This window comes from Malus sylvestris, chromosome 8 (assembly GCF_916048215.2).
Source record: "Malus sylvestris chromosome 8, drMalSylv7.2, whole genome shotgun sequence".
Classification (NCBI taxonomy): Eukaryota; Viridiplantae; Streptophyta; class Magnoliopsida; order Rosales; family Rosaceae; genus Malus; species Malus sylvestris.
In genome coordinates this window covers 12,037,392-12,063,035 of record NC_062267.1, presented here as the reverse complement: position 1 = coordinate 12,063,035, position 25,644 = coordinate 12,037,392, and the positions used below count along the sequence as shown (strand labels likewise).

The following is a 25,644-nucleotide window of genomic DNA, read 5'->3' as shown; positions in this document are numbered from 1 at the left end:
AATTATTATTAGCATTCTAAATTTTTATTTTGTACTCTAAATTTTCTATATTTAAAAAAAAATCAATTGTGAGAAATGTATAATAAAAATAGTGCTAATAACAATTCCCTTTCGTAAATGTGTAAAGGGTAATATGGAAGAAATTTTCACAATTTAGTGATATGGAGAGGAAACAAATGGGAGAGATTTGATTTGAGGAAGAAAAATTGAAATGATTTTTATTCTTTTTAGGGTGTACACCAATTACATGTAACTCTCATTCCCTTTTCTTTTCCAATTTCTTATCCAAAAGAAGAAAACAGAAGACCCAACCAAAACATGGTCGTGTCTAGTATGCATGAGAAAATCACACTTGTAACATGACCTATCATGGAACGAGTGAACAAGTGCTAAAGGTACAAGGCTATAATGTAAGTTTTATTACTCATTTAGTAAGAGTGCTTGCCATCTGGTTCAGAAGGATCATAATAGCAAACAGTGGCGAAGCCACGTGAGGGCCGCCACTCCCCTCGCCGGAAAACACTATTGGACCCAGCTCTTCACCACTCCCCTTGCGCGCGCCTCGTCGGAAAACCCTGGTTCATCTCCTTTGTTTTTTTTTGGGCAATCTGCAATCTATTCTGCGCAGATTGCTGTTAATTTTTAAAAAAAAAAACCAGACCAAAACGACGTCGTTTTGGGCCAGATAAAAAAAATTTAAAAATTGTAAAACAAAACGGTGCCATTTTGTATATTTGAATTTTAAAAAAAATTATAAAGGGGGACCGCTTCCCTTCCGCGTGTCGCCCCAAAGCCCTATATGTCCCCCCCCTCTCGACCCTGTTCCCATTTACTTTGCTTATCTCGTGCCGTTTGTTCACCAATCAACACAGAGAAAGAGAGCCAAGCTGCTCCCCAAAATCCCAGTAGCCAAGCCAACGCCAAGTGAGTCCCCTTTAATTTCTGTTGAGCCTTCACAGTTCACAAGCCACTCTCCTCTCCACCTTGAGCTTGAGCCGTCGACTTCCACCAATCACCATTTTAAGGTAAATTTTTTAATTCTTAAATGTATAATCCCCAACCCTAATTAATTATTTAATACAAATTTCATTTAATTGGTATAGAATCATATGGTAATGCATTAATATGGTTATTGGTTATTGGTTATTGATTATTGATGTGAATCATATGCTTCTATGATCATTGATATGAAATTATGAAATTATTTTTTAGGGTGAAATTATTGATACGAATTGGGAATTAAAAGAATCGTGCTTTTAATTTGCTTCTTACTCTTATCATATGTTTGTATAATTGTACATATAGATAAATTGGCATGTCAAAAGCCATCTTTAACTAAAATTATTGGTAATAAGCCACCAGGATGGACGCAATGAGCCATCTTTAACTAATATTAGTACTTTTGATTAATTGAATTGTTGGTTGGTTGGATTAGTTATTATACATACTATAATAATAGTATAGTCTACTTTAGGATTAAGAGTCTAAGAATTTTTATTTCTTTCCATTTTACAGTTACATAATGGAACGATACTATAAGAAACAATGCTTAAATCCTCCTTCAAACATTTCGGGTAGTCCTTCTCCTTCAAATATTCCGAGTAGTCCTTCAGCTCCTTCAAATATTCCAAGAAGTCATCCTTCAAATATTCCAAGTAGGTCACAACAAAGTGAAGCCACTGAGTTGGATGAAATATTGGCTAATCTTCTTGCAGACCCTGCACATAGACGTCGAATGCTTGATTATCCACCGAATTATCGTGAAGTAATTCGTAGACACTATCTCCAAGTTGATCTTTGTCAACCTAGAGACCACATCATGCCAAGAAAGGTTAGCGACAATCGATGTTTTATCATTCGTTGGTTTGATAAGTTTAAGTGGTTGGAGTATAGTATATCAAAAAATGCTGCATTTTGCTGTTATTGTTATCTTTTCAAATGTGATTTTGATCAAATGGGTAGCACTAGAAGTGATGTCTTTACTAAGATAGGGTTTACAAATTGGAAGAAAGGACCCGAAAATCTTAGAGTCCATGAGGGAGGTGTTGGAAGTCTTCATAATAAAGCTGTACAACAAGCTAGAGATTTGATGACACAAAAAAAACACATTGAAACATTTGTGATTAAGCAAACCGATAAAGCTCGCATTAATTATTGTACTTTATTGAGTGTCTCACTTGAGTGCGCAAGATGGTTGTTGGGACAAGGTTTGCCTTTTCGTGGTCCTGATGAATCGTTGAAATCAAGCAATAGGGGCAATTATTTGGAGCTTATGTAATTTCTTTCCAAGCATAATGAACAAGTTAGGAAGGTTGTGTTTGAGAATGCTCCCAAGAGGCCATTGAGAGATTGTTTGCTACAACTAGTAACTCGCTTGAAGAGGCCATTGAAAGATTGTTTGCTACAACAAATTTGAGTATGTCCAAGTTACGAGGACAATGCTATGATGGAGCTAGCAATATGAAAGGTGAGTTAAATGGTCTTAAAACAAAGATTTTGAACAAATACCTCCAAGCATTTTCATATTCATTGTTTTGCACACCAACTCCAACTAGCTCTTGTATTCGTGACAAAGGAAAATGAGGATGTTGTCAATTTCTTCATCAACACTAGTAGTTTGGTGAATCTTATTGGATCATCGTGTAAGCGTCGTGATGTATTTAGAGAGAAACAACAAGAACAAATTCATAAAGCTCTTGATCTTGGTAATCTTGAAATGGGTAAAGGGTTAAATCAAGAAATGAGTCTCATGCGTCCATGTGATACATGGTGGAACTCGCATTATGGTACTATAGTTAGTATTATTGTTATGTTTGAAGCCGTGGTAGAGGTGGTTGAATGGATTAAAAGTGATCGCAACCAAGATAATCTAGGTGAAGCAACTAGGTTATTCAAAGACATACAAACTTTTGATTTTGCATTTCACCTTTTCTTGATGAGACTTATATTGGGAATTAAAAATGAGTTATCACAAGCATTGCAAAAGAAAGATCAAGATATTGTGAATGTGATGGCGTTAGTGGAAGTATGCAAGCAAAGACTACAATCCTTGAGAGATGATGACTTTGGGGACTTGCTTCATGATGTAGAAAAGTTTTGTGAGGAGCATGATATTATCGTTCATAACATGGAGGATTTGCATTTCGTACCTGGAAAATCAAGGCGTAAAGCTCCAAAAATCACAAACTTCCATTACTATCGTGTGGACCTCTATTTTCAAGTCCTTGATATGCAACTAAAGGAGTTGAATGATCTCTTCAATGAGGTAAACACCGAGTTACTTCTTTGTATGACATGTTTGAGTCCGGTGAATAATTTTGCATCTTTTGACAAAGCAAAAATTGTTCATTTAGCCCAACTTTATCCTCAAGATTTTGATCGTATAGAACTCAAGAATCTTCCAATTCAACTTGACAATTACATTCATGATATGAAGATGCATAGTGAGTTTTCATCATTGAGAGGAATTAGTGATCTTGCAAAAGAGTTAGTGAAGACCGGGAGGTGTGAAAGCTATATGTTAGTGTATAAACTTTTTACATTGGCTTTGGTGTTACCGGTTGCAACCGCTTCGGTGGAGAGCTTTTTCTGCTATGAAGATTGTGAAAACACCATTGCAACAAAATGGGAGATCAATGGTTGAGTGATAGCATGCTTGTTTACATTGAGAAAGATGTATTTTCTTTTATTGATAATGAGCCTATTATGCGACGTTTTCATGACATGAAACCTTGCCGGCAACAATTGTAATTTGTTTGTATTGATTAATTATGGAAGACATTACTATATAAAAAGATTTAGTTGTTGCTATTTTTATTTAACCTTGCATTCTTTTAAGTTCGCCTTTCCCCCCGAGAAATCCTGGCTTCGCCACTGATCGCAAACGACAAAGGTTTGTCCATTCGTGCACAACGATGTGGCACAACCAACATAGGTTGATTTGCTCCAATTCACAGCAAGGTAGTGACCACATTCATCGATAACACATTTGTTTTGGTTGTAGTCATAGAACTCATTCTCGGTAACCCAATACTTGACAGCAGCTGCACCCGTCATGCCTTCACCTGAGGTTATGCTCTCACCATAAGGCTTCATCGAGTGCTCTATTGCGTAGTCCCTAGATCTTACATTGGCATAGTGCATACCTTGCTATGGCCTCGTTACATTTGATTGGACCGACACCGACCGCCGCTCGAGCTTTGTTGTGTTCATCGATGAAGCCTCTGATATCTCTTCTAGAAGTGGCTGAGGAGACGCGAGCTAAGATTAATGCCACGGAGCAAATGCACAACATCAGTTTGCAGTTGTATCCTATTTTGTTTAAGGTCTTAGATACTGTGGATAGAGACTTGAGAGGGTTGATGGGTGTTGATACAAATAGGATATGAGATTTGTCTTATTTATAAAGGCATGTTACTGTTTTTTTTTCCTAGGAGGGTTAAAAATAGCATCCTTTAAAAGGGAGGGATATGATAGAGTTGGAATTAACAAATAAATATAGTGGACAAAAACAAAAGGATTTTTATCACAAATGGTTTCTAAAATTGATCAAATTCATTATTTTGGTCTCTCACTTTCAAAATCAATCAATGCCGTCCCTGATATTCACTACCGCACATCAATTTGGCCATTTCGTTAAGATTCCGTCAACTATTTTGTTAGTTTGTATGTGGGATCCACAAATGTAATGAAATAGTGACACATGAATTATACAAAATAAGAGTTTTTATCGCAAATGGTCTTTGGCATTAGGGATGAGCACTTGGAACCGAAAATCGAAATCGAAACACAAATTCAGACCACACTTGTAACGCCCCACCCCGAATTAATCATTTAATTCAAGAAATAATATTATTATTATTATCGATAGGCCCAAACTAAACTCTACTTTAATTATCAAATCCCAAATTACAAAACTTTATTCAAATTCCTTAATTCCTTCAACTAAACATAACCATAATTTTAATTTATAAGGCATATGCTTAGATTTTTTTTAATCTCTAAATTCTCTTCACTTAAAATACTTCTGAACCAAAGGTTAATTCAAAGTTATTTAACCTTACTTATCGTATGGCTGCATCTAACGTCTCGTTAGACTGCCTACGTACTCTAACAGGGATCAAGCCACTCGTAATTCACAATTCGTTCTTTTATGAATTTCCAAAGGTATTCTAGTAACCACCACAATCATCATTAACTTTTCACAATCAATTCACATTAGACAGTTATCAATTATGGGTTCAGAATACAAAAATTTGAATGAAAAAGGCAATGTCTGTCCACTGGCCACGCGCCGCCACAGGTGGTGGTCGGCCGTCCCGACTTGCTGGAAAAATCAACTATTTTTAAAAATTCTCAAATTTTACAGGGTTGTATATCTCAATCAGTAGAGCAAGTTTCATACCTATAGCCAAGTCCAATTTGGCCGGAAAACACCTCAAATTTTTCACGAATTGCCGGAAACCCTTGTTTTTTGGTGTTCTTGATTCGACTCCAAACCAACTCCAACGCCCCAACCAATGCATGGGCTTTGTTCCTGGATTTAAGGAGAGTGTTTTGGTAGTTGTAATTGGAGGAGTTAGCTTCATAATTGGTGAAACACCATCCAAACCGCCGCACCCTTCTTTGAGGGTTTTACATAAAATTGAACCCCAATTTAACGGTTTTAGAGAGAAATTAGGAGGGAGATCGAATGGAAATGACATGGGGGTCATTTTGGCACCTTTTCCAGCGTCAAAGGTGGTCGGAAATTCAAAAGGTGGCCAGGTCGGGTCACGAGTTGGGGAAAAACCTGGTTTCCCCACGCTTCTCTCTTTCTCTCCTTTCCCTCCTCATTCTTTTCCCCCATTCGTTCCTTTTTTTCTCCTCCCCCCTGATTCGTCCATCTCCCTTCTTTTCTATCCTTTCCTTTTCATCTCAGCCACACACGTGGCATTACAATAATGGCTTCAGAAATCTAGAGCCTTCTAATTATAGCCAAAATTACAAAAATGTCATTGACTTTAAACGTTAATAACTCTTTCGTTATAACGCCGTTTCACAAACGGTTTGCGCCTACGCATTCGTGAGATCGATCTCTATCCACATATATAAATTGTGACCTCAAAAGGTCTATGGTTTTTAATTTATTAATTTCCAAACTTTAAACTTCGTAACTAGTTTAATTTTAAACTAAACTCAAGTGAATTAATATAAATTCTCAAATTTTTCACATAATCATACTTTTGAAATTCAATTCATATATTTATATATTTAAATTTTTCAGGGTATTACATTCACCCCCCTCATTAGAATAAATCTCGTCCCCGAGATTTAACCATTGAATAACGAAAAGGGATTTAGAACTAATCCCATCGTTCCATTTGTACGGGACAAAATCATAATGATTCGCACCATATACACATTTTCTCAGCAACATTTACTGGTAGGACAAAATATCCAAAATTTTAACCATACTCATTGGAAAATTAAACATTAAGCATTACGCCTCCACCCAATATTGGCTAAATAATTCTTAAATTATTGAACAAAATCTCCTATTGGCTAAATAATTATTAACATCATGTCCACAATATAATAAATTTCAGCCAAATTAACATAAGACTTTTCAAGCCAAAATCATCAGTGGTTAAGTAATCATCAAAATTTCAAACCAACCCAAACGAATTGGCAAATCACATATCAAGAATTCCAAACAAACCATGGAAATTTCCAATCACACTCACCGGATAATAGAAATAAGTTTAAAACCAGTTCCGCAGTACTGTTAACATGGAATGAAATCAAAATCTCACTCTATGATTTCCTTTACCTCCTCAATTTACTAAGTTGTTCATAGTAAATTTAAACCCTTTTAAATCTCTCTCTCTCTTTTTTTTTAGCAGCCAAAACAACACATTTATAATTATACACTTTCTCTATCAATTCTTTCCATAATTCATAAAAATTTCATGTCTCACACAACTGACAATTTATTCATATTAAACGAACTCACAATTTTAGTTCATAATCTTACTCATATCCACCAATAATAAATGAAGAAAACTTCATGGTCTTTCCACCATTTTAATTTATAATAACCAAATCATAACCTCAGTTTATGATTCCATTCTCACTCAATAAATTTTCATACGAAATTCCATTTAAGCTATTTGGAAATTTACATTGTAATTATTGGTAATCCCGCTTCCCATTACTTTTGGCAACGCAAATACCAGAGATTTTGACCCTAAACGATGTTGGCACAATCAAATATCAAATTTCAAGCCATAACTATCGTGGCTAACAAAATACTAGAATTTCACGCCCTAATTCATTAATGGCAAACCAAACCAATCAAATTTGGAATCTATAACCTTCCACGTCAATTCCCCTCACCAAGCTCAAAAACTCACTGAAAGACGTTTATATTAAATGTACTCAAGATCTCATTCCATATTTTCATTCATGTTCATCCGTGACCACAACATATAATCTTATTTCCATTCGATAAATTGTCATGACTTCATGAATACCAAATTTCCAACCACAATTATCATTGTCAACACAAGGATTCCACCACCATTTTCTTTTATCTCCAACAACAGTGACTCGTAGGCTGAAAAAGATTGTAATATACATGGTCAATACACATCACACTTTCTTTTTCTTTTCTCCTTTTTTTTTTTTTCCATTTACATATCCACGGGCCTTTTTTTTTTCCCAATTCACACATCCACGGGCCATTTTCGCCCAATTTCACATTCACATGTCATTGTGTCCAATTCACATCCATGGGCATTATGCCCAATTTACATCCACGGGTCATTGTGCCTGATTCACATCCACGGGTCATTGTGCCCAATACACATCCACTGGATCTTTGCCCATAACAATATTTCTCACTGGCACAAGTATAATACCATTCTTCCATCTACTTGTTACCATTACCCAATCATTTTAACATTCAATTCCATTCAAAGCATCATAATTTACAACATATGCATTTCACATAATTTCCGTCATACTCACAGAACTTATGAAATAATGCAATATCAATACAATTCATAATCCACTCACTACTCAATAATACAAAACATAATGTCAATCCAATTCATTTCACTTCATGATGATTCTCAATATATATATCTCACATACTTTCTCATTACTCAAAGAACTTAGACATAATGCATTATAAACGCAACTCACAATTCACATTAACGAAACTTCCATTTTAACCAAGGAAATTGCACCACAATCATAATACGATTTATATATGTATTTCACATATAACACATGTATGCCACCTATTTCCTAAAAGTGTGAATTAATGCAACCACAATGCATGTCATAATTCACACCAACAAGACTCAAGAATAGTGCATCTCATTGAGTAGGATCATTTGCTTTGATACCATTTGTAACGCTCCGCCCCGAATTAATCCTTTAATTTGAGAAATAATATTATTATTAATATTGATAGGCCCAAATTAAACTCTACTTTAATTATCAAATCCCAAATTAAAAAACTTTATTCAAATTCCTTAATTCCTTCAACTAAACATAACCATAATTTTAATTTATAAGGCATATATGCTTAGATTTTTTTTTTAATCTCTAAATTCTCTTCACTTTAAAAACACTTCTTAACCAAAGGTTAATTCACAGTTATTTAACCTTACTTATCATATGGCTGCATCTAACATCTCGTTAGACTGCCTACGTACCCTAACAGGGATCAAGCCACTCGTAGTTCACAATTCGTTCTTTTATGAATTTCCAAAGGTATTCTAGTAATCACCACAATCATCATTAACTTTTCACAATCAATTCACATTAAACAGTTATCAATTATGGGTTTAGAATACAAAAATTTGAATGAAAAAGGCAATGTCGGTCCACTGGCCATGCGCTGCCGCACGCGCCGCCACAGGTGGCGGTCGATCGTCCCGACTTGCTGGAAAAATCAACTATTTTTAAAAATTCTCAAATTTTACAGGGTTGTATATCTCAATGAGTAAAGCAAGTTTCATACTTGCGGCCAAGTCCAATTTGGTAGGAAAACACCTCAAATTTGCCACGAATTGCCGAAAACCCTTATTTTTTGGTGTTCTTGATTCGACTCCAAACCAACTCCGACGTCCCAACCAATACATGGGATTTGTTCCTGGATTTGAGGAGAGTGTTTTGGTAGTAGTAATTGGAGGAGCTAGCTTCATAATTGGTGAAACACCACCCAAATTGCCGCACCCTTCTTTGAGGGTTTTACATAAAATCGAACCCCAATTTAACGGTTTTAGAGAGAAATTAGGAGGGAGATCGAATGGAAATGGCATAAGGGTCATTTTGGCACCTTTTCTGGCGTCAAAGGTGGCCAGAAATTCAAAAGGTGGCCGGGTCGGGTCACAGGTTGGGGAAAACCCCGGTTTCCCCATGCTTCTCTCTTTCTCTCCTTTCCCTCCTCATGCTTTTCCCCCATTCGTTCCTTTTTTTCTCCTCCCCCCTGATTCGCCCATCTCCCTTCTTTTCTATCCTTTCCTTTTCATCTCAACCACACACGTGGCATTACAATAATGGCTTCAGAAATCTAGAGCCTTCTATTATAGCCAAAATTACAAAAATGTTCTTGACTTTAAACGTTAATAACTATTTTGGTATAACTCCGTTTCACGAACGGTTTGCACTTATGAGTTCGTGAGATCGAGCTCTATCCACATATATAAATTGTGACCTCAAAAGGTCTATGGTTTTTTAATTTATTAATTTCCAAACTTTAAACTTCGTAACTAGTTTAATTTTAAACTAAACTCAAGTGAATTAATATAAATTCTCAATTTTTTCACATAATCATACTTTTGACATTCAATTCATATATTTATATATTTAAATTTTTCAAGGTATTACAACACTGAATAGTTTGGTTTTGCGGTTTTGAAACGGTTTCAGTTTTGAAACCGAACTGCATTGCAGGGAACGGTTTGGTTTTGTTTTTGTCTTTTGAAAACTGCACCACAAATACTAATAAACATTTAATTAGATGTCCATATGAGATGTCATGTTTTAATTGGTTGTTTGTTAGAGTTCCATACGTTTAGTATCTACTCAACCACACTAGAATATCATCATTCATCATTTGATGCATGTTTGATTGCTTATTATATAGTTGCTGCAAGTTGGTTTGTGCATATATTGTCCTAATTTTAGACGAAAATAGATTATCAAAACATCTCACTCAATGTACTCATTGTTAACATACGTTCATTAATTAATGTATTGTCACAGCCTGTCCCAAAATTTCATTTATCGTGGATGTGAAATGACGGAATTGCCCTTAAAGGTTGCTAAGGTATGTGTGACATGTTTATTTGAATATTGCATACTCTCCTAAGTTCTTGGAAAATAAATTAAGTGGATTAAAATTGTTTGCAATTGTGTGGCTAGGGACTTAGGAGGACACACACACACAAAGCCAACCCTACTCTCTCTCTCCTATCCCGTATCTCTCCTCCATCTCAGTTCACTCTCTCTCTCTCCCTTTCGAACTTGTACGAACAAGGAACCAACCCCTCAAAAGTTCACAGATCGACGTAAAAAATGTGAGTTCCTTCATCCTTACAACCTCCTGAGTTGATTAGTACTACTTTTAGAACTGGAAACCCTCGAAATCACGTCGAAACCGTAACCCCGTTTAATATCTGTTCATGAACTTTGTAATGGTTGGTTTTTAGGACAATCCAAGCTCACAGTGAGCTTAAAGAGGTTCCCACGAAGCTTGGGGACGTTCGTTTGGAAGTTTTGGACGTTGGGAAGCCCTAGCTCGAAGGTGGCCGGTTTTGGTGAAATTATCCCACCGAGTTTTCGAAGGATTTGGAAGTTTTAAAAGGTATAGCCTTCTTCCTCTCGTGATTTGTGACATTTTGGTGAAAATTTTGTGAAAAATGGTGCGAAATCGAGCGAGAAAAGGGGAGTTGAAGGTCTGCCCAGTTTTCCGGCCTCTGGAGGTAGGGGATGACGCATGTGGGGGCGCGTAGCATCGTGCCTATCCTGGCGCGTGGGGGCGCGTGAGCGTTGAAATTTTTTTCTAAAAATATCTCGACGTCTGTGACGTCGAATAGGTCACTATGGTATATTCATATACCCAAATTGAGCATCGTATGAGAAGTTATTACGTATTGTTGGTTATGTACTTTAAAATAACGTTTTTATAGTTGTTTTGCATATAGGTGAGACCTATCACGAGGACGAGCGCATTCAAGGGCGTCACGGGGGTTACAACCCTTCGACATACCAGTGAGTGTGCAGTTATTTTCTGTATATACCTATATACTATTGACTTTTCCCAGAAATTGAATTTAAATGATAGTATGTTTTAAAATGCCATGCATACATATTATATGAAATATATGAGTTAGTACTTGATGCATATATGTGAAATGGTGCTGTGGACGCACATGTGAGTATCAGGTGAGTTTTATGTTGTTCATGTGATTTATTGATGATGTAAATTGTGTTGAGAGCTCATAACCTGCACCCCTGGTGTTAGTGCTTATATTATTCATCCTGCACCACACGCTTACCTTGGATCCAAGTATGTGCATGTTGTACAGATTACTAGAGGTGGTTCTGACATGTCGTACAGACCATTAGAGGTGGTTCCGACTTGTAGGTGACTTTAGATTATTATACAGTTGTTGATGAGAGAAGCACTAGAGCGTATTCTTACACCATTCTTGTCGTACAGACTACTTCAGGTAGTTCTGATTTATGTGCAGAGTAGTGCCGTACAAGTCACAGTGGTGACTCCGGTTGGGTTGGATATTGAGCTATAGAATTAACCGTACAGGACAGCTGCAGGGTCTCCGGTTGATTCCTTATTTCACCTGTTATATTGATGCATCCTTATTATGTTTGAAGCATAGCATGGCATATTTCTTGAAAAGTGTTAAGGACTTGTGATTTGGGTTATTTGATGTTATATATGGTTATATATATACTATTTTTCTGGGAAAGTATACAGGTTTTACAGTGAGGGGTTAGAAGTGTTGTTAAATGAAATTATTTTCAAAAAGCTTTGTTTTACTGACCCACTCAATCTTGTTCTGCGCCCCTCCAGGTTCTAGTTAGCAGTGTTGGTGGCTCACGAGGATTCCCACGGTGTTTTGAAAGACTACTTAAATGTAGGACTCACCTTCGGGTGTTGTAATTTAGTAATGGTCCTACTTGACTGCACTTGGTACTTATGCTCTGAATATGTGTGTTTCACACTTAAACTCACTCTAGCATGTTAGTAGGATATTATTGCTAGTAGCTGGTTTTTATTCCTTCGTATTTCCTTTACCTTTTTGCTTTCGCGTCGCACTTTTGGTTACGTCACGCCCACGTGACGGCCAGCACACCTTGATTCTAGGATCGGGGTGTGTCATGTATTGTGTAGAAAATGAGACTGTCTTATGCGTAGATAGGTGTATATTTAAATGTACATTTATTTCTTAAAAATCGAACTGAAACTGCACCGAACTGAACCAAACCAAACCAAACAGTTTGGTTTCATTTTGATTTGGCTTCAAAACCGCATCGAACCCAACCTCAAAAAGTTTCAGTTTTGGTTTCGATTTCACTCAAAACCACACCGAACCAAACCGTGCCCACCCCTATCTAACATTGATCCAACTCCTCATTTTGGTCCCTAAGTTTCAAAAATCGATAAATTTGGTCCCTAACTTTCAATACCACACATCAATTTAATCTTTTCGTTAAAGTTTCGTCAATATTTTTTGTCTCACTAATCCAATCATATGGGCCATGTGGATTAACTACAAGAAACTATTTTTTTTAAGATTTAAAACTAAAAGTAAAATAAGAAACTAAAACCCAAAACTAAGAGAAAAAAAAAAAATCATCGTCGGCTTCATCAAGGTATGCTAAAAAAGAAAAGGAAGGCATCATGACACCACTAAAATACTTGACCTCCTGAACTCATTCCTCATTTCTCTCTAGTTGGTTATCATCCTATCAAGTTTGAATTGAATTTGGATTGTGATTTTATCGAATTTAGATTGAATTTTTTTTCCAATTGGGGTTGTGGGATGCGAGAAAAATGTCAGCACGAAATACTAGTCCGTTGGTTCACTCTTAAAAAACAAAGTTTTATTTTTTATTTTTTTTATAGTTGATTCATGTGGAACCATATGATTGGATTAGTGGGACCACATCAACACACAAATGAAAAATATTGATAAAATTTTAACGAATAGACTAAATTGATGTGCAGTAGTGAAAGTGAAGGACTAAATTTATCGATTTTTGAAACTTAATGACCAAAATGAGGAGTTGGATCAATGTAAGGAATCATTTGCGATAAAAAACCCCTTATTTTGTGTAATCCACATGTCACCATTTCATTGGATTTGTGAATCTTACATACAAACTAACAGAATAGTTGACGGAATCTTAATAGAATGACTAAATTGATGTGCGATAATGAATGTAAGGGACGATATTGATTGATTTTGAAAGTAAGGGACCAAAATGATGAGTTTGATCAATCTCAAGGATCATTTGTGATAAAAACTCAAAACAAAATGAATAACTAATTAACTTCTGATTTGGTTAATGTGTTGTACATGAAATTTGTAAAGGAAAATAATTGCCTTAGGATATATCTTATTCTTATATCTCTTTTTCTCCCTCATCACATGTTTTTTTTTCTTTTTACAAGAAGCGAGGTTTTAAAAGACGTTAGGTGCTAGTTGGGCGGCAGGCTGGGGCCTAGCGCTTAAGGCGGACTGGGTAGATTTAAGTAAATTTATTTATAAATCGTATAAATAAGTGCATTCTTATATTTAAAAAAGTACATAATTGTATTGAAATACATATAAAATGTCATATAGATTATAAAACATTAGAACGTATTGAAAACATGAGGAACAAACATATAATGAGTGTCCATTCAAGTATTCAGTAAGTCTCTTACAATTTATTGAAAAACTAAAAAATAAAATGCAAAATGAAAGTTATTGATTTTCTGTCTAAATGAGAGTCACAACCTAGGTGAGTATAGGCGAGCACCTAAGTAGGTCTAAACGCTCTTTATTAGTTTTCAAACGCTTAGGAATTAACTGGGATGTGGTCAACCGCCTAGCTCCTAGGCGACGTTAAGCTGAGATTTTAGAATAGTGACAAGAAGTGATATAGTGATATTTCATTAAACAATACAAAAGATATATACGTGCTAATTGGTTACATTGCTCAAGAGACCAAAGAAATTGATCTAGAGTGAAAAAAAAATATATTGTTGTATGAGTCCTACATCTGAGTTACAAGGGATCTTGCATGTGCTTATAAGTATTGATCTACTCCTCACATAACCAATTGTTTTACGGTGGAACCTCAACTTCTTCATGATATTAAAGCATGTTGTTCCATATGTGAAGCTCAATGACCGCACATATTTCAAGTCACTAGATTTGTGTTGTTTACGCACTAGACTCAAAAAAAGCACCACACTTGAGCAGCAGTGGAGCTGGAAAATTTTCGTTGTGAGGTCATGATATTGGAGAATTAAATATTGATTGGCTTTTTAGATTAAACTAGCATTGTTTTGCTTAACATTGGGGTCACTTTACTAAGATCATGTGGTCAAATTAGCAGTTTAATGGAACAAAGAAACATGATGTTGGTGTCAAGGGACTTCATTGCCTGCAGTTCCGTCACTGCACGTGAGAGGTCTTATATGTGCTTATAAATAATTGAGTTACTCATTATATAGCTAATTAGTTTTATGGTAAAACCTTAAATTCTTCAATCACCAATTGTTGTTTCATAAATAATCTATACGGAAAATTTTTCCTGCAACGAGATATATTTTGTCTCTACCTTTCTTACTTATTGAAAGACTTACCACCCTCATGATTGAGCGTAAAAGTTCACCATAAAACTAATTGACAATATGAGTTCTGTCACTGCACGTGAGAGGTCTTACATGTGCTTATAAATAATTGAGTTACTCATTATATAGCTATTAGTTTTATGGTGAAACCTTAAATTCTTCAATCACCAATTGTTGTTTCATAAATAATTTATACGGAAAAATAAATTTCCCTGCAACGAGATATATTTTGTCTCTACCTTTCTTACTTATTGAAAGACTTACCACCCTCATGATTGAGCGTAAAAGTTCATCATAAAACTAATTGACAATATGAGTTCTATCACTGCACGTGAGAGGTCTTACATGTGTTTATAAATAATTGAGTTACTCATTATATAGCTATTAGTTTCATAAATAATCTATACGGAAAAATAAATTTCCCTGCAACGAGATATATTTTGTCTGTACCTTTCTTACTTATTGAAAGACTTGTCACCCTCATGATTGAGAGTAAAAGTTCATCATAAAATTAATTGATAATATGAGATTCGTACCCATAACACGTATAACAATATTATGTGAATTCAGGTTGCTATCTTATTTGATTAGTATAACAATTTTCAAGAGTTCAAAGTGATCCAAGTTCACGCTAATAATGGAATACTATTGCTCACACACTGTTTCCTTATTCATATTTTCCCCTTCTAGTGTTAGATCTGATGCTTTATACACTGGCTGATGAGTGTGCATATAATGTCACAAGGGGATTATATGATGTTTGAGCATTAAGAAATAAAACTGCTTTGCCTTGCCCCTTTTTGTTTGCTCAAACAGTAGTTTTCAATTTACCATATAAGATTCACTGCTTCTGTTTTATTTATAGTGAGTGAGACCCCAGGCTTTACACGAAACTAATAATACTGACAAATAAACGAAGTTGCTTTGATACGTTATTCACAACAATTAGATTTTTGTCTGAGACATAATCCAAGGCTTTATGCACGCTCAAAGATGTAAAACAGTTACTTGCTGAACATGACTTAGCAACATGACCCGGGGGAGTTCGTCACCCCATCCGAGGACCTCTATATAAAGGAAGGAGGTTAATCTGAAAAGAAAAAGAAAAGGAAGAAAAAGAAAAGGAAGAAAAAGAAAGTACCCCTAGGATCGCAATTTCTCCTGTGTATGTCATAATAAGCCCAAGGCTTCTCTCCTTCGTATGTAAGATCCATATACAAACATATATATCATATATGTTTTTTAGTCAAAATAGTCTTTAAAATTTGTATAACTTATCATTTTGATTATTGAGATTTGAAATCGTTAAAAGTGATCCCTGAGTTTGTCTACTATAAATCATTTTGATCATTTCATGAAAAATTATATTAAATAAGAACCAAAATGACAAAAATACTCTTAATTTAATAAATAATAGGCCAAATGATTTGATAAAGTTTGAGGATATTTTTGTCATTTGAGCCTTATTTAATAGAAAATTTTCATGGAATGACCAAAATGATTGATGGTAGACAAACTCAATGATTACTTTTATTGATTTCAAATTTTGGAAACCAAAATGAAGAATTATGCAACTTTCAATGACCATTTCATCTAAAAAAACTTGTCATATCCTATTGTTGATGTAGCTCAGTCATGGATGAACCACTATCTTTTCTCTTGTTTATTCTATTATCAGTCTATGTCAAAAGCCTCCAATAGATACCAGGCTATAACCCTAAACTCTCTAGTATTTATACCCTGCAAGCACCATAAATCCCCTAAGAACAACCTTTAATAGCTGGATTGTCTTCCCTCCCATTTTCATACTTTTCTCATTCATTTCTGTTTGTATGGTCACGGTTAAGCTACGTCAATATTTTATATTGATTTTTTTTATAAAAATAATAAAACAAAAAGTAATAAGAATATAAAATATTGACGTGGCTTAACCGTGACCACACAAACAGGAGGGGATGAGAAGAGTATGGAAATGGGAGGGCAGACAATCCACCTCCTTATTAGCCTTACCAAATTTATGTGTTAACCGACATTATTTTGATTTGTAATTGTCTCATTGTCCTGTGTTTATATTGGTGCAACTTAATGTGCATATAATCAATGCATTTCCAGGAAATGTGAACAATGTTTTAAAAGGCTTGCCTTAGGGCGCGTCTAGGTGCCATGTGAGGTTGGGCTTGAGGGTTGTCGCCTTTGTTTTGAGGGAGTGGATGGAAGGCGTCATTGTAGCCGCCTAGGTGTGCCTCTGGGAATTATTATTTTTTTTTTTATCCCAAACCCAAAATTTGGGTAGGGTTTTAACCATTTCATACCTCTTCTTTGCACTATCATTTCTCTGACTTTTTTTCTTCTTCTGATTTTTGTTTTTTTATATAATGGATGTGTGTGCTGTCTCATGCATTGTTATATGTGTGCTCATTGTGCTTTTCATCCTCTATTATATATATATATAATATAATATAATATAATATAATATAATATATGTGTGTATATATATTTATAATATATGTGTACGCTCAGTGTATATATTAAAAAATTTAGATCATGTGAGACTTCGCCTCACGCCTAAGCTAGGTTATCCCTCAGACACCTTGCCCACGCCTCACGCTTTTAATACATTGAATGTGAATGACAAATCTAACGGGCATATAGGTTTTGCAAATGGCCTTTTGCAACGATGATGAAAAAATGTTGAGCTCTTGCATGATAACGTATGTTCAAATCTCATTGGTGGTTAATCTAATATCTAATCTAACATAATGTATCGTTTGAAAAAAGAAAAGGGGCATATAGGTTTTCAAATTAGCTCTTCATGGTTATCTCATTTTCGTATAAAGTTAACGTATTTCTATAATATGAATATAACAAGCTTGGAAATATATTAAATTCATTCACAAGTCATGTTCTTACAAATCAACCATTAATTCTAAAAAGTTTGCGGAGAAATATAATCTCATATATTGCCCAAAAAAAGAAGAAAATAATCTCATAATCCTTCTCAACCCATCCTTCCTTAAAACAGGCATTATACTAAAAATTGTACATACCACTGTCATTTAGTATTACGATATAAATGTATTAATTATTTATCTATGCTAGTAAGTTAGTAACTAAGAGATTTTAAAGTCGATTACTGTAGTTTTCATTATTTTTTACTTTTTAACCTATAAAATCTTATCCCAACCAATTCCGACGCATTCCTTGATGAGACTTGTACCAAAAGTTGATGGGGGCAACCGAGTGCTAATTTAACAGACGTAAAAGACCGGTCCCCTACCCACTGTAAAAAATCTCCATAGATTCTGACTGGATCTTTTGACCAAAAGTTCCCAAATTTCACAACTGAAAAGTGAAAAACTTGTGTTCCTCTGTCTCCGACGAGAGCTCTCACTGTTTCTTCCGGAGTAAGATTCTCGACCTTCTTTTCCATCCATATTTATTTTAATTTACAAATTAGCAAAATTACAAACAAAACCGAGCTGTTTGGTTTACCAAAAATCGAAGCCATTCCTCCCTCCCTCGCACGCTGACCTAAATAGAATCCCAAATTCTCAATTTATTTTTTTGTTAATTTAAAAAATTATTAATTCGTCAAGTTTCAGCTCCAAAGGTCCAAGCTTTCCTCTTCTTCTGCTTCCTCAGCCTCTGAACCCAGGTACCCTTTTGAGCTTTTTCCCTCTATTTTTTTGGGTTTAATTTCTTTCTATTTTCTGTTGCTTTAACATGCTTGAATTTTGATTTGATTGCTTTTTTTTGTTTGTTTGTTTCGATCATCCTGTTTTTTTCTCGTTCTTGTGGTTTCTAGGGTTATTTTTATTTTTATTTCTTATAGATACTGCTGCTTGAAGATCATTCGTAGGAACTCGTTTTATTTTTCATATGCTTTGAAAGTGCATGGTGGAAGTCATTGCATCTGGAATTTATCAGAATGCAAGCTTATGTTTGTGGCAAACAAGAACATGTTCTTATTTGGGAGTATCGAAAAGTGTATATTTCAAAGCTTCAATTTAAAAAAATAAAAATAAATATACATAACGCTAGGAACACTTGAAAATTAGTTTTTTTCGGGTGGCCTTTAAACCGTGTTAGGATTCCTACATCCCACATCCCACATTGAAGATATCGAACATGTTTGGTTTAGTATGCGAGTTTTTGGGCACCCTTTTCGTGAATGCCAGTTTTGCAATGGTACTCTTTGTACACTTTGACTACATCCTATTGTATAAAAGATGATTGCCGAATATTATAGAGCGTATAATTTGTGATCTTCATTCCAATTGTGTGCGTGTGTGCGTGCGTGGGAGTGTGTGCGTGCAAGCCCATGTTTACTTCTTAGTATTCCTAAGAATTCATGTTTTGAGCACATGTCCATTGCAGGGTTGGTCGGTTGTTAAAATGAGCCGACCAAGTACGCGCAGTAAAAATAAACGAAACAGACAAGGAGATAATGTTGACAACACTTCCGAAATATTGAGGTAGAAACATTTGCCGTTTTATGTTAAGAAGAGTTATCGGTTGCTTGATATGCACCCTTGTTATGGGGCTCATATTATGGTTGGTATTGTGTAGGAAAATACATGCAACAGGTGAAATTACAAATGAGGATATATATACGCTATACCAAATTTCAAAGCCAGTTTGTCAAGGCTGCCGTGTGAATTCTAAAGATAACCCAAACTGCTTTTGTGGGCTAATTCCACCTCCGAATGGAAGTAGGAAATCAGGCCTATGGCAGAAGACATCAGAGATTCTGCAAACTCTGGGCCCAGATCCTTCTCAGGACCTTCGTCCTTCTGCCGATTCTCCTGCAGGCCTCACAAATCTGGGTGCAACATGCTATGCTAATAGCATACTCCAATGTTTGTACATGAACAAGTCCTTCCGTGAAGGTATCTTCTTGGTTGAACCTGAGGTTTTGGAACAGCAGCCAGTGTTGAATCAGCTTTCTCGGCTTTTTGCTCAGTTGCATGCCAGTAAATTGGCTTTTATAGACTCATCTCCATTTGTAAAAACACTGGAGTTAGATAATGGAGTTCAACAGGACAGTCATGAGTTTCTGACCTTACTTCTTTCTTTGCTTGAACGTTGTCTGAGCAACTCTAAAGTTTCAAGGGCAAAATCTATTGTTCAAGATCTTTTCCGTGGAAGTGTATCACATGTTACTAGGTAAAGACTGAACCTGATTGGAGTAGAATTATACTTCTTCGTATTATGGCCTTTTACTTTGTGCTTGTATTGTTTCTGAAATCTCTCCTTATCTTTATGTTATTTCCACTTGCATGTACTTAGGTGCTCACAATGTGGAAAAGACTCTGAAGCTTCTTCAAACATGGAAGACTTCTATGAGTTGGAGTTGAATGTGAAGGGTTTGAAAAGTTTGGGTGAGAGTTTAGATGATTACCTTAGTGTTGAAGAGCTCCATGGAGAGAATCAATATTTTTGTGAGTCTTGTAAATCAAGAGTCGATGCTACTCGAAGCATCAAGTTGCGCACTTTGCCTGATGTTCTGAACTTTCAGCTTAAGCGATATGTTTTTCTTCCAAAGGTAGTTATGAGATCCTTGGTAATGCATAGTTTTCATTTTGTAGTTATAATTATCAATTGTTGAAATCGCGAATGATCACAAAAAAGTCATGTAAGCTCTCTTTTATATACCACACATGCTTGATATTGATGCAGAGTAGAGGTTGTATTCTTGTTTGTTATATGGTTTATTGTTGACATAGTCATTGATTTGTGGTTAATAGTTATTTTATTCTTTTTAATATTTTATTCTATATTGATTTGTGTCAATAGACTACAACCAAGAAGAAAATTACTTCTGCATTTAGTTTTCCTGGAGTACTTGATATGAGGAAGAGGCTATCTGACCCGTCTCAGGGTGAATCAGTATATGACTTGTCAGCTGTGCTGATTCACAAGGGAACTGCAGTTAACAGTGGCCACTATGTAGCGCATGTCAAGGATGAGAAGACAGGGCAATGGTGGGAATTTGACGATGAGCAGGTCTCAAACTTGGGTTCTCATCCGTTTGGAGAAGGGACTTCAAATTCCGATACCAAGCCTGTTAAACCGGAACCTGTTGATCGATCTTGCATGGAACAAAAGAATGCTATTTCAAATGGTGATAATGTGGATGTCATTCACCAACAACCTTCAGAATCTATTACCAGTCATGTAGAGACATTTTCATGTGCTGATGCATATATGCTGATGTATAGTCTCAGTCGTTCCCGGAAGGGTGAAGAGAAAGTGCATGTGGAATGTAATGCCAATAATAGGAAGATACAAGGTGATACTGTTTGTAGTTCTCTTCCATCTCATCTTTGTGATGAGATTGAAAGTTTTAATGCATCATATCTTGATGCTTGTGAGCAATACAAATTTAAGAAAGAAGAAGAGATGAATAATATCACAGAACGAAGACAGGAAGTGCGCTCGATTCTGTCGGAAGCTCCTGTTCAACAACTTGAGGAAACCTTTTTTTGGATATCAACAGACTGGCTTCGTCAGTGGGCTGATAACATGATTTCACCGTAAGCATATGCTTGGTGTCTTTGCTTTAGTTCTTAACTTGATTTCTGCTGGAACTACAATGTCAGGGTTTTTGGTTCCCAATTTCTTTTTGGGCTTACATAGTAATCACTTGCAGTGCTCTTGACAACACATCCATCCAATGTTCGCATGGAAAAGTTCCAGTTTCAAAGGTTGGCCACATGAAAAGGTTGTCAGTCAAAGCATGGACCAAACTGTTCTCTAAGGTATTTGTATGTGTTATTGGACTTGCTTAATATTGTGTGTAACTCTATCTGTTGTTTATAAATACTTACACCAATTTGTATCATAATGCTTATGTGATGAACCCTACTTACTGTCAACTTCATACCTTCTCACTCCAGATTAGTACTTTGGCTCATCTTTTTCTGGTTTTTCATGTGTTGGCATAATGGCATTATCAAATGTTCTTTTTTCGCTTTTGCCTCTCTTGTTTTTTTATTGGGCTTTTCTTTCCCATGTTTTAGTTTTACTTCCGATGAAATGTATACTAGTTACTGATGATTTTTCTCGTCTAACTGAATGCTGTTTCAGTATAAAGGGGGGCCAGAACTGGCCAATGATGACTACTGCATGGTTTGCCTTATTGATGGTGCTCGAAATGTAGTCTGTGCTGACAGTTATAGGGATAGAAGAATAATAATGAAGCAAGTTGCAGAGGATGCACTTGCAGCGAAGTGTTCAGGTGGAATATATTATGTTTCTAAATCATGGTATGACTGCAAACTGTTTTGTTGCTTTTTATCCTTCCTTCAGATCTCTTCATTCTTATGCTAGAGACTTTGCTATGACTTTTTTTACTAGGGATTTTCTCATACGAACACACAATCGATGGATAAATTAATTAATTATAGTGCATTACAGAAGATAAAGCTACTATGCTTTTTTTCAATACTTTTGTGCTTCTCATAGCTTCTGCTACATTATATTTCGTTTTCTCTAATGATTCTAATTCATTTTTATTTGTAGGTTACAACAGTGGCTTAAAAGAAAAATTCTTGATGCTCCAGCTGAAGCCGATGCCGGACCTACAGCTTCAATTAGGTGTCCTCATGGGGAACTTATGCCTGAACACGCCACTGGTGCTAAGAGATTGCTTGTTCCTGAGAATCTCTGGCTCTTCCTTTATGAAGATGCTTTAACAGTGAAGCCTGATGATCATTTGGGTTGTTTTCCATTTCCTTCTGACTCTGCACAGTGTTCCCAATGCAGTGATGAGCTATCTGAAGTTGCATGCATGGAGGATTCTTTAAGGTAATTTAAACTTTTACTTGTAGCGGAGAGCTGTTAAGCATGTGTAATTGTGTTGACTGGTATTTTTGCTGCAGATTGGTGAGGCTCAAACAGCGCCAGACTCATGAGAAACTACTTACGGGAAAAAGTGTGCCACTTTCTCTGCATTGCAAGTATTACTTGATACCCAATTCTTGGCTTTCAAAGTGGAAAAACTACATTACTGCAAATGGAAAGAATATTTCCTCAGTGGAGAAACCCGAAACATTAGACGGCATCATGGATTTGCTAAAGTGTGAAAAGGTAACTTAGAACGTTTCTGGATGTGCTTCTATTGAAATCCGGCACCTCTAGTAGACTGTAATTTTTTGTTTGCACGCTTTTGACCTTAATCATGTTCATCAGTCTCATAAATGCAGTCTTTATGTAATTGAAAGCTGAATGCATATGTAGTTTTACTTTGGGCTGGACAACACTTACTATTGGTCCAAATTCAATAAGCTGAGTAAACCCGGCATCAAGTTATGTACTATTTACTGGAACTAGAAATTGTGTAGTGCATTTAAGAACTATTCTGGTTCATCTCTTCTCTAAAAATAAAACTATCCTGGTCCATGCAGTTCAGTCTGCCTTATTTTTCTTCAGTTATTAGTGTTATGCAATTATTCTAACTTCCCTGATGCTTTGTTTCAGCATTCACAGCTTCTAGAAAGGCCTGTTGATCTGGTCCAGAAACGTGGTCTGATTTCCCAGAAGTCTCCTGTAAGCATATGAATAAATGCGAGTTTGTGTATATTTGTTGATTGAACTTGTTGGTCCTTTTTGTCTTTCCCTTGTCTTTTTTTGTTTTTGTTTTTCTCATTTGTAAAATTATTGTTTCTTATAAAAGAAACCTTTTCTGGTTCTTTTAATTTTCACGGGATTGTGCGGATCAAATTTGTACTTGTGAGAATGCTCTAATGTGGGAACTCTTGCTTCTTTTCTCTCTCTTTGTGGATTATAGGTGGATGGGTTAATACTCATTACTGAGAATGACTGGAAGTCCTTCTGTGAGGAATGGGGCGGTATTGAAGAGAAAGGAATATCTGCTGAAATAGAGTTAAGTAGTACTGAAGAAAATAATTTGGCAGGGTCTTGCGAAGAGATGCCAATGGGCGAGGAGGACCTCAGTACTCCAAATCACGTAAATGGTGAAGTTGAGTGTAGACGACTTATGATTAAGACTTGTCCTGAGGTAAAGGCTTACCATTTTAAGTTGTGTTTTCTTGCCATGCATAGTGGAGGACACTTGTTATATATCATGTTTCTCTTGCTTCTTTTTAAATTTAAGAATGTCTTATGCTAGAGTAGATGCTCCAATATCTGGAACCTTTCGGTTGCATAGTCTTCTGGCAGATCATTAGTGACTCCAGTTAACTTGTATAAAACCTCAAAAAGTGGCAGCAACATCGATTTTGCACAAAAATTGTATAAATTTCGAGTCATATATTTAGAATTCATAGTTACGAGAAGCAGTTTTAAAGTTGTTCGTCTGATTAGGTGCCTCAATTTTCCTAGATATGTGAGGACTGCATTGGAGAAAGAGAAAGCAGGGAATTAATGCGGAAGCTTGATTATTGCAACGAGGACATATATGTATACTTTGTACATGGCAAGGAAGCTCCAAAGTCGATTCTAAAACCATCTCAAACAAATTTCGATCCAGATCGCCGAGTTTCCAAGCGCTCTCGGAGGACAAAAACTGGGGATCAAATAAGCTTAAAAGTCTCTGGTTCCACAACCATATACCAGTTGAAAATGATGATATGGGAATCTTTTGGGGTATGCTTCTTGAAGCTAACACGTAGATGCGAGCATACTCACCAATGCATGAGTTAATTATTTGTCCAAATTGTTTTGTTCCTGTGGCATCTGATTACTGTTTTAAATTATGCAGATTGTTAAGGAAAACCAGGGACTTCACAAAGGTACTCGGATAATTGAGGACGAATCTGCTACTCTTGCGGACATGAATATCTTCCCTGGTGATAGACTTTGGGTGAATGATTCAGAAATCCATGAGAACCGAGATATTGCTGGTAATTTTATGCTGTTATATAATGCTTAAAGTCGTAGGAAGTGTTTGTAGTTGATGTGATTGAAAACTTTTACTGCATTGATTATCTTCAATAACCTTAAACATGCATTTTGACAATTGTTCCACAGATGAGCTATCTGACCAGAAAATGGATGCGCAGCACACTGAAGAGGGGTTTCGCGGGACGCTGTTGACAACAAATGTTTCGTCCCAAGTTGTTTAGAAGCATGCTTTTTGCTGGTTAATATTTGAATGTAGTACCCATGTTTTTGTAGATATTGATAGAGGGGAGGTGACTTGAAGTTTTCTGGGCGTTTTGATGACCTGCATTGTTGAGGTTAGTTGCGAAAATGCATGAATGCTCCCTTGTGGTTTGCTGGATTTTTGGGGACATCAGTTTTGATTATTGACCGTTCTCGCTCCTTTGGCAGCAGCAGTTGTCCAGTGCATGTATAATTCAGGTCACCCATCCCTTGCCTGCGGAGACAGATTACAGTATGCTGCCATTGCTCGCTGACACATGTGAAAAGGAAATGTGATATGCGCTGTTTCCTGGTCGGAATGTTTTGGGTCTAACCACTGCCGTGGTAATTTTTCTGTTGATAAAGATGTTACCGCAACTTTTATGTGTCGAACGATGCTGATGACAATGGTGTATATTGTCGAATGTACATGTTTTTTTCGGGTGTGTGGGGTGACGTTTTATCTCATAGCTAATAGCTTCCGCCGGTGGTCACTGTACAAGTAAGTTTTATAAAGTGTATTAGTTAAGAAGAGTTTCATGTGTTAGTTCCTCTGTTTCAGTTTCTGGGTTCATTCCTATCATGAGTCATGCGTTCGTATTCTCGGATTGGAGGAGCAAGAAAATGAATTGAAATTATGTTTGTATAAAATTTCCAATAAATAAATCCAA

General features: G+C 36.0%; 1 protein-coding gene and 1 pseudogene across 5 annotated transcripts; one reads left to right on the top strand and one right to left on the bottom strand.

Annotated features, from left to right (window-relative positions):
• Nucleotides 1–428: 428 nt before the first annotated feature.
• Nucleotides 429–5,848, bottom strand: LOC126631361 (pathogenesis-related protein 1-like; annotated as a pseudogene).
• Nucleotides 5,849–18,119: 12,271 nt separating this feature from the next.
• Nucleotides 18,120–25,520, top strand: LOC126632777 (ubiquitin carboxyl-terminal hydrolase 26-like). Of its 5 annotated transcripts, none has more exons than XM_050303262.1 (16): nucleotides 18,120–18,270; nucleotides 18,469–18,521; nucleotides 19,244–19,341; nucleotides 19,436–20,032; nucleotides 20,156–20,411; nucleotides 20,663–21,402; nucleotides 21,519–21,627; nucleotides 21,956–22,134; nucleotides 22,391–22,675; nucleotides 22,750–22,957; nucleotides 23,348–23,416; nucleotides 23,658–23,888; nucleotides 24,212–24,475; nucleotides 24,591–24,732; nucleotides 24,860–25,068; nucleotides 25,163–25,520. In XM_050303262.1, the coding sequence occupies exons 3-15, from the start codon at nucleotides 19,262–19,264 to the stop codon at nucleotides 24,952–24,954; spliced, it is 3,255 nt and encodes a 1,084-aa protein (XP_050159219.1). In that variant the 5' UTR covers nucleotides 18,120–18,270; nucleotides 18,469–18,521; nucleotides 19,244–19,261; the 3' UTR covers nucleotides 24,955–25,068; nucleotides 25,163–25,520. The 5 variants fall into 5 exon arrangements, with proteins under 5 accessions (XP_050159219.1, XP_050159221.1, XP_050159223.1 ...); XM_050303264.1 differs by having other exon boundaries at nucleotides 18,143–18,270; nucleotides 18,463–18,521; XM_050303265.1 differs by having other exon boundaries at nucleotides 18,161–18,521; nucleotides 25,169–25,520.
• The last annotated feature ends 124 nt before the right edge of the window (nucleotides 25,521–25,644 follow it).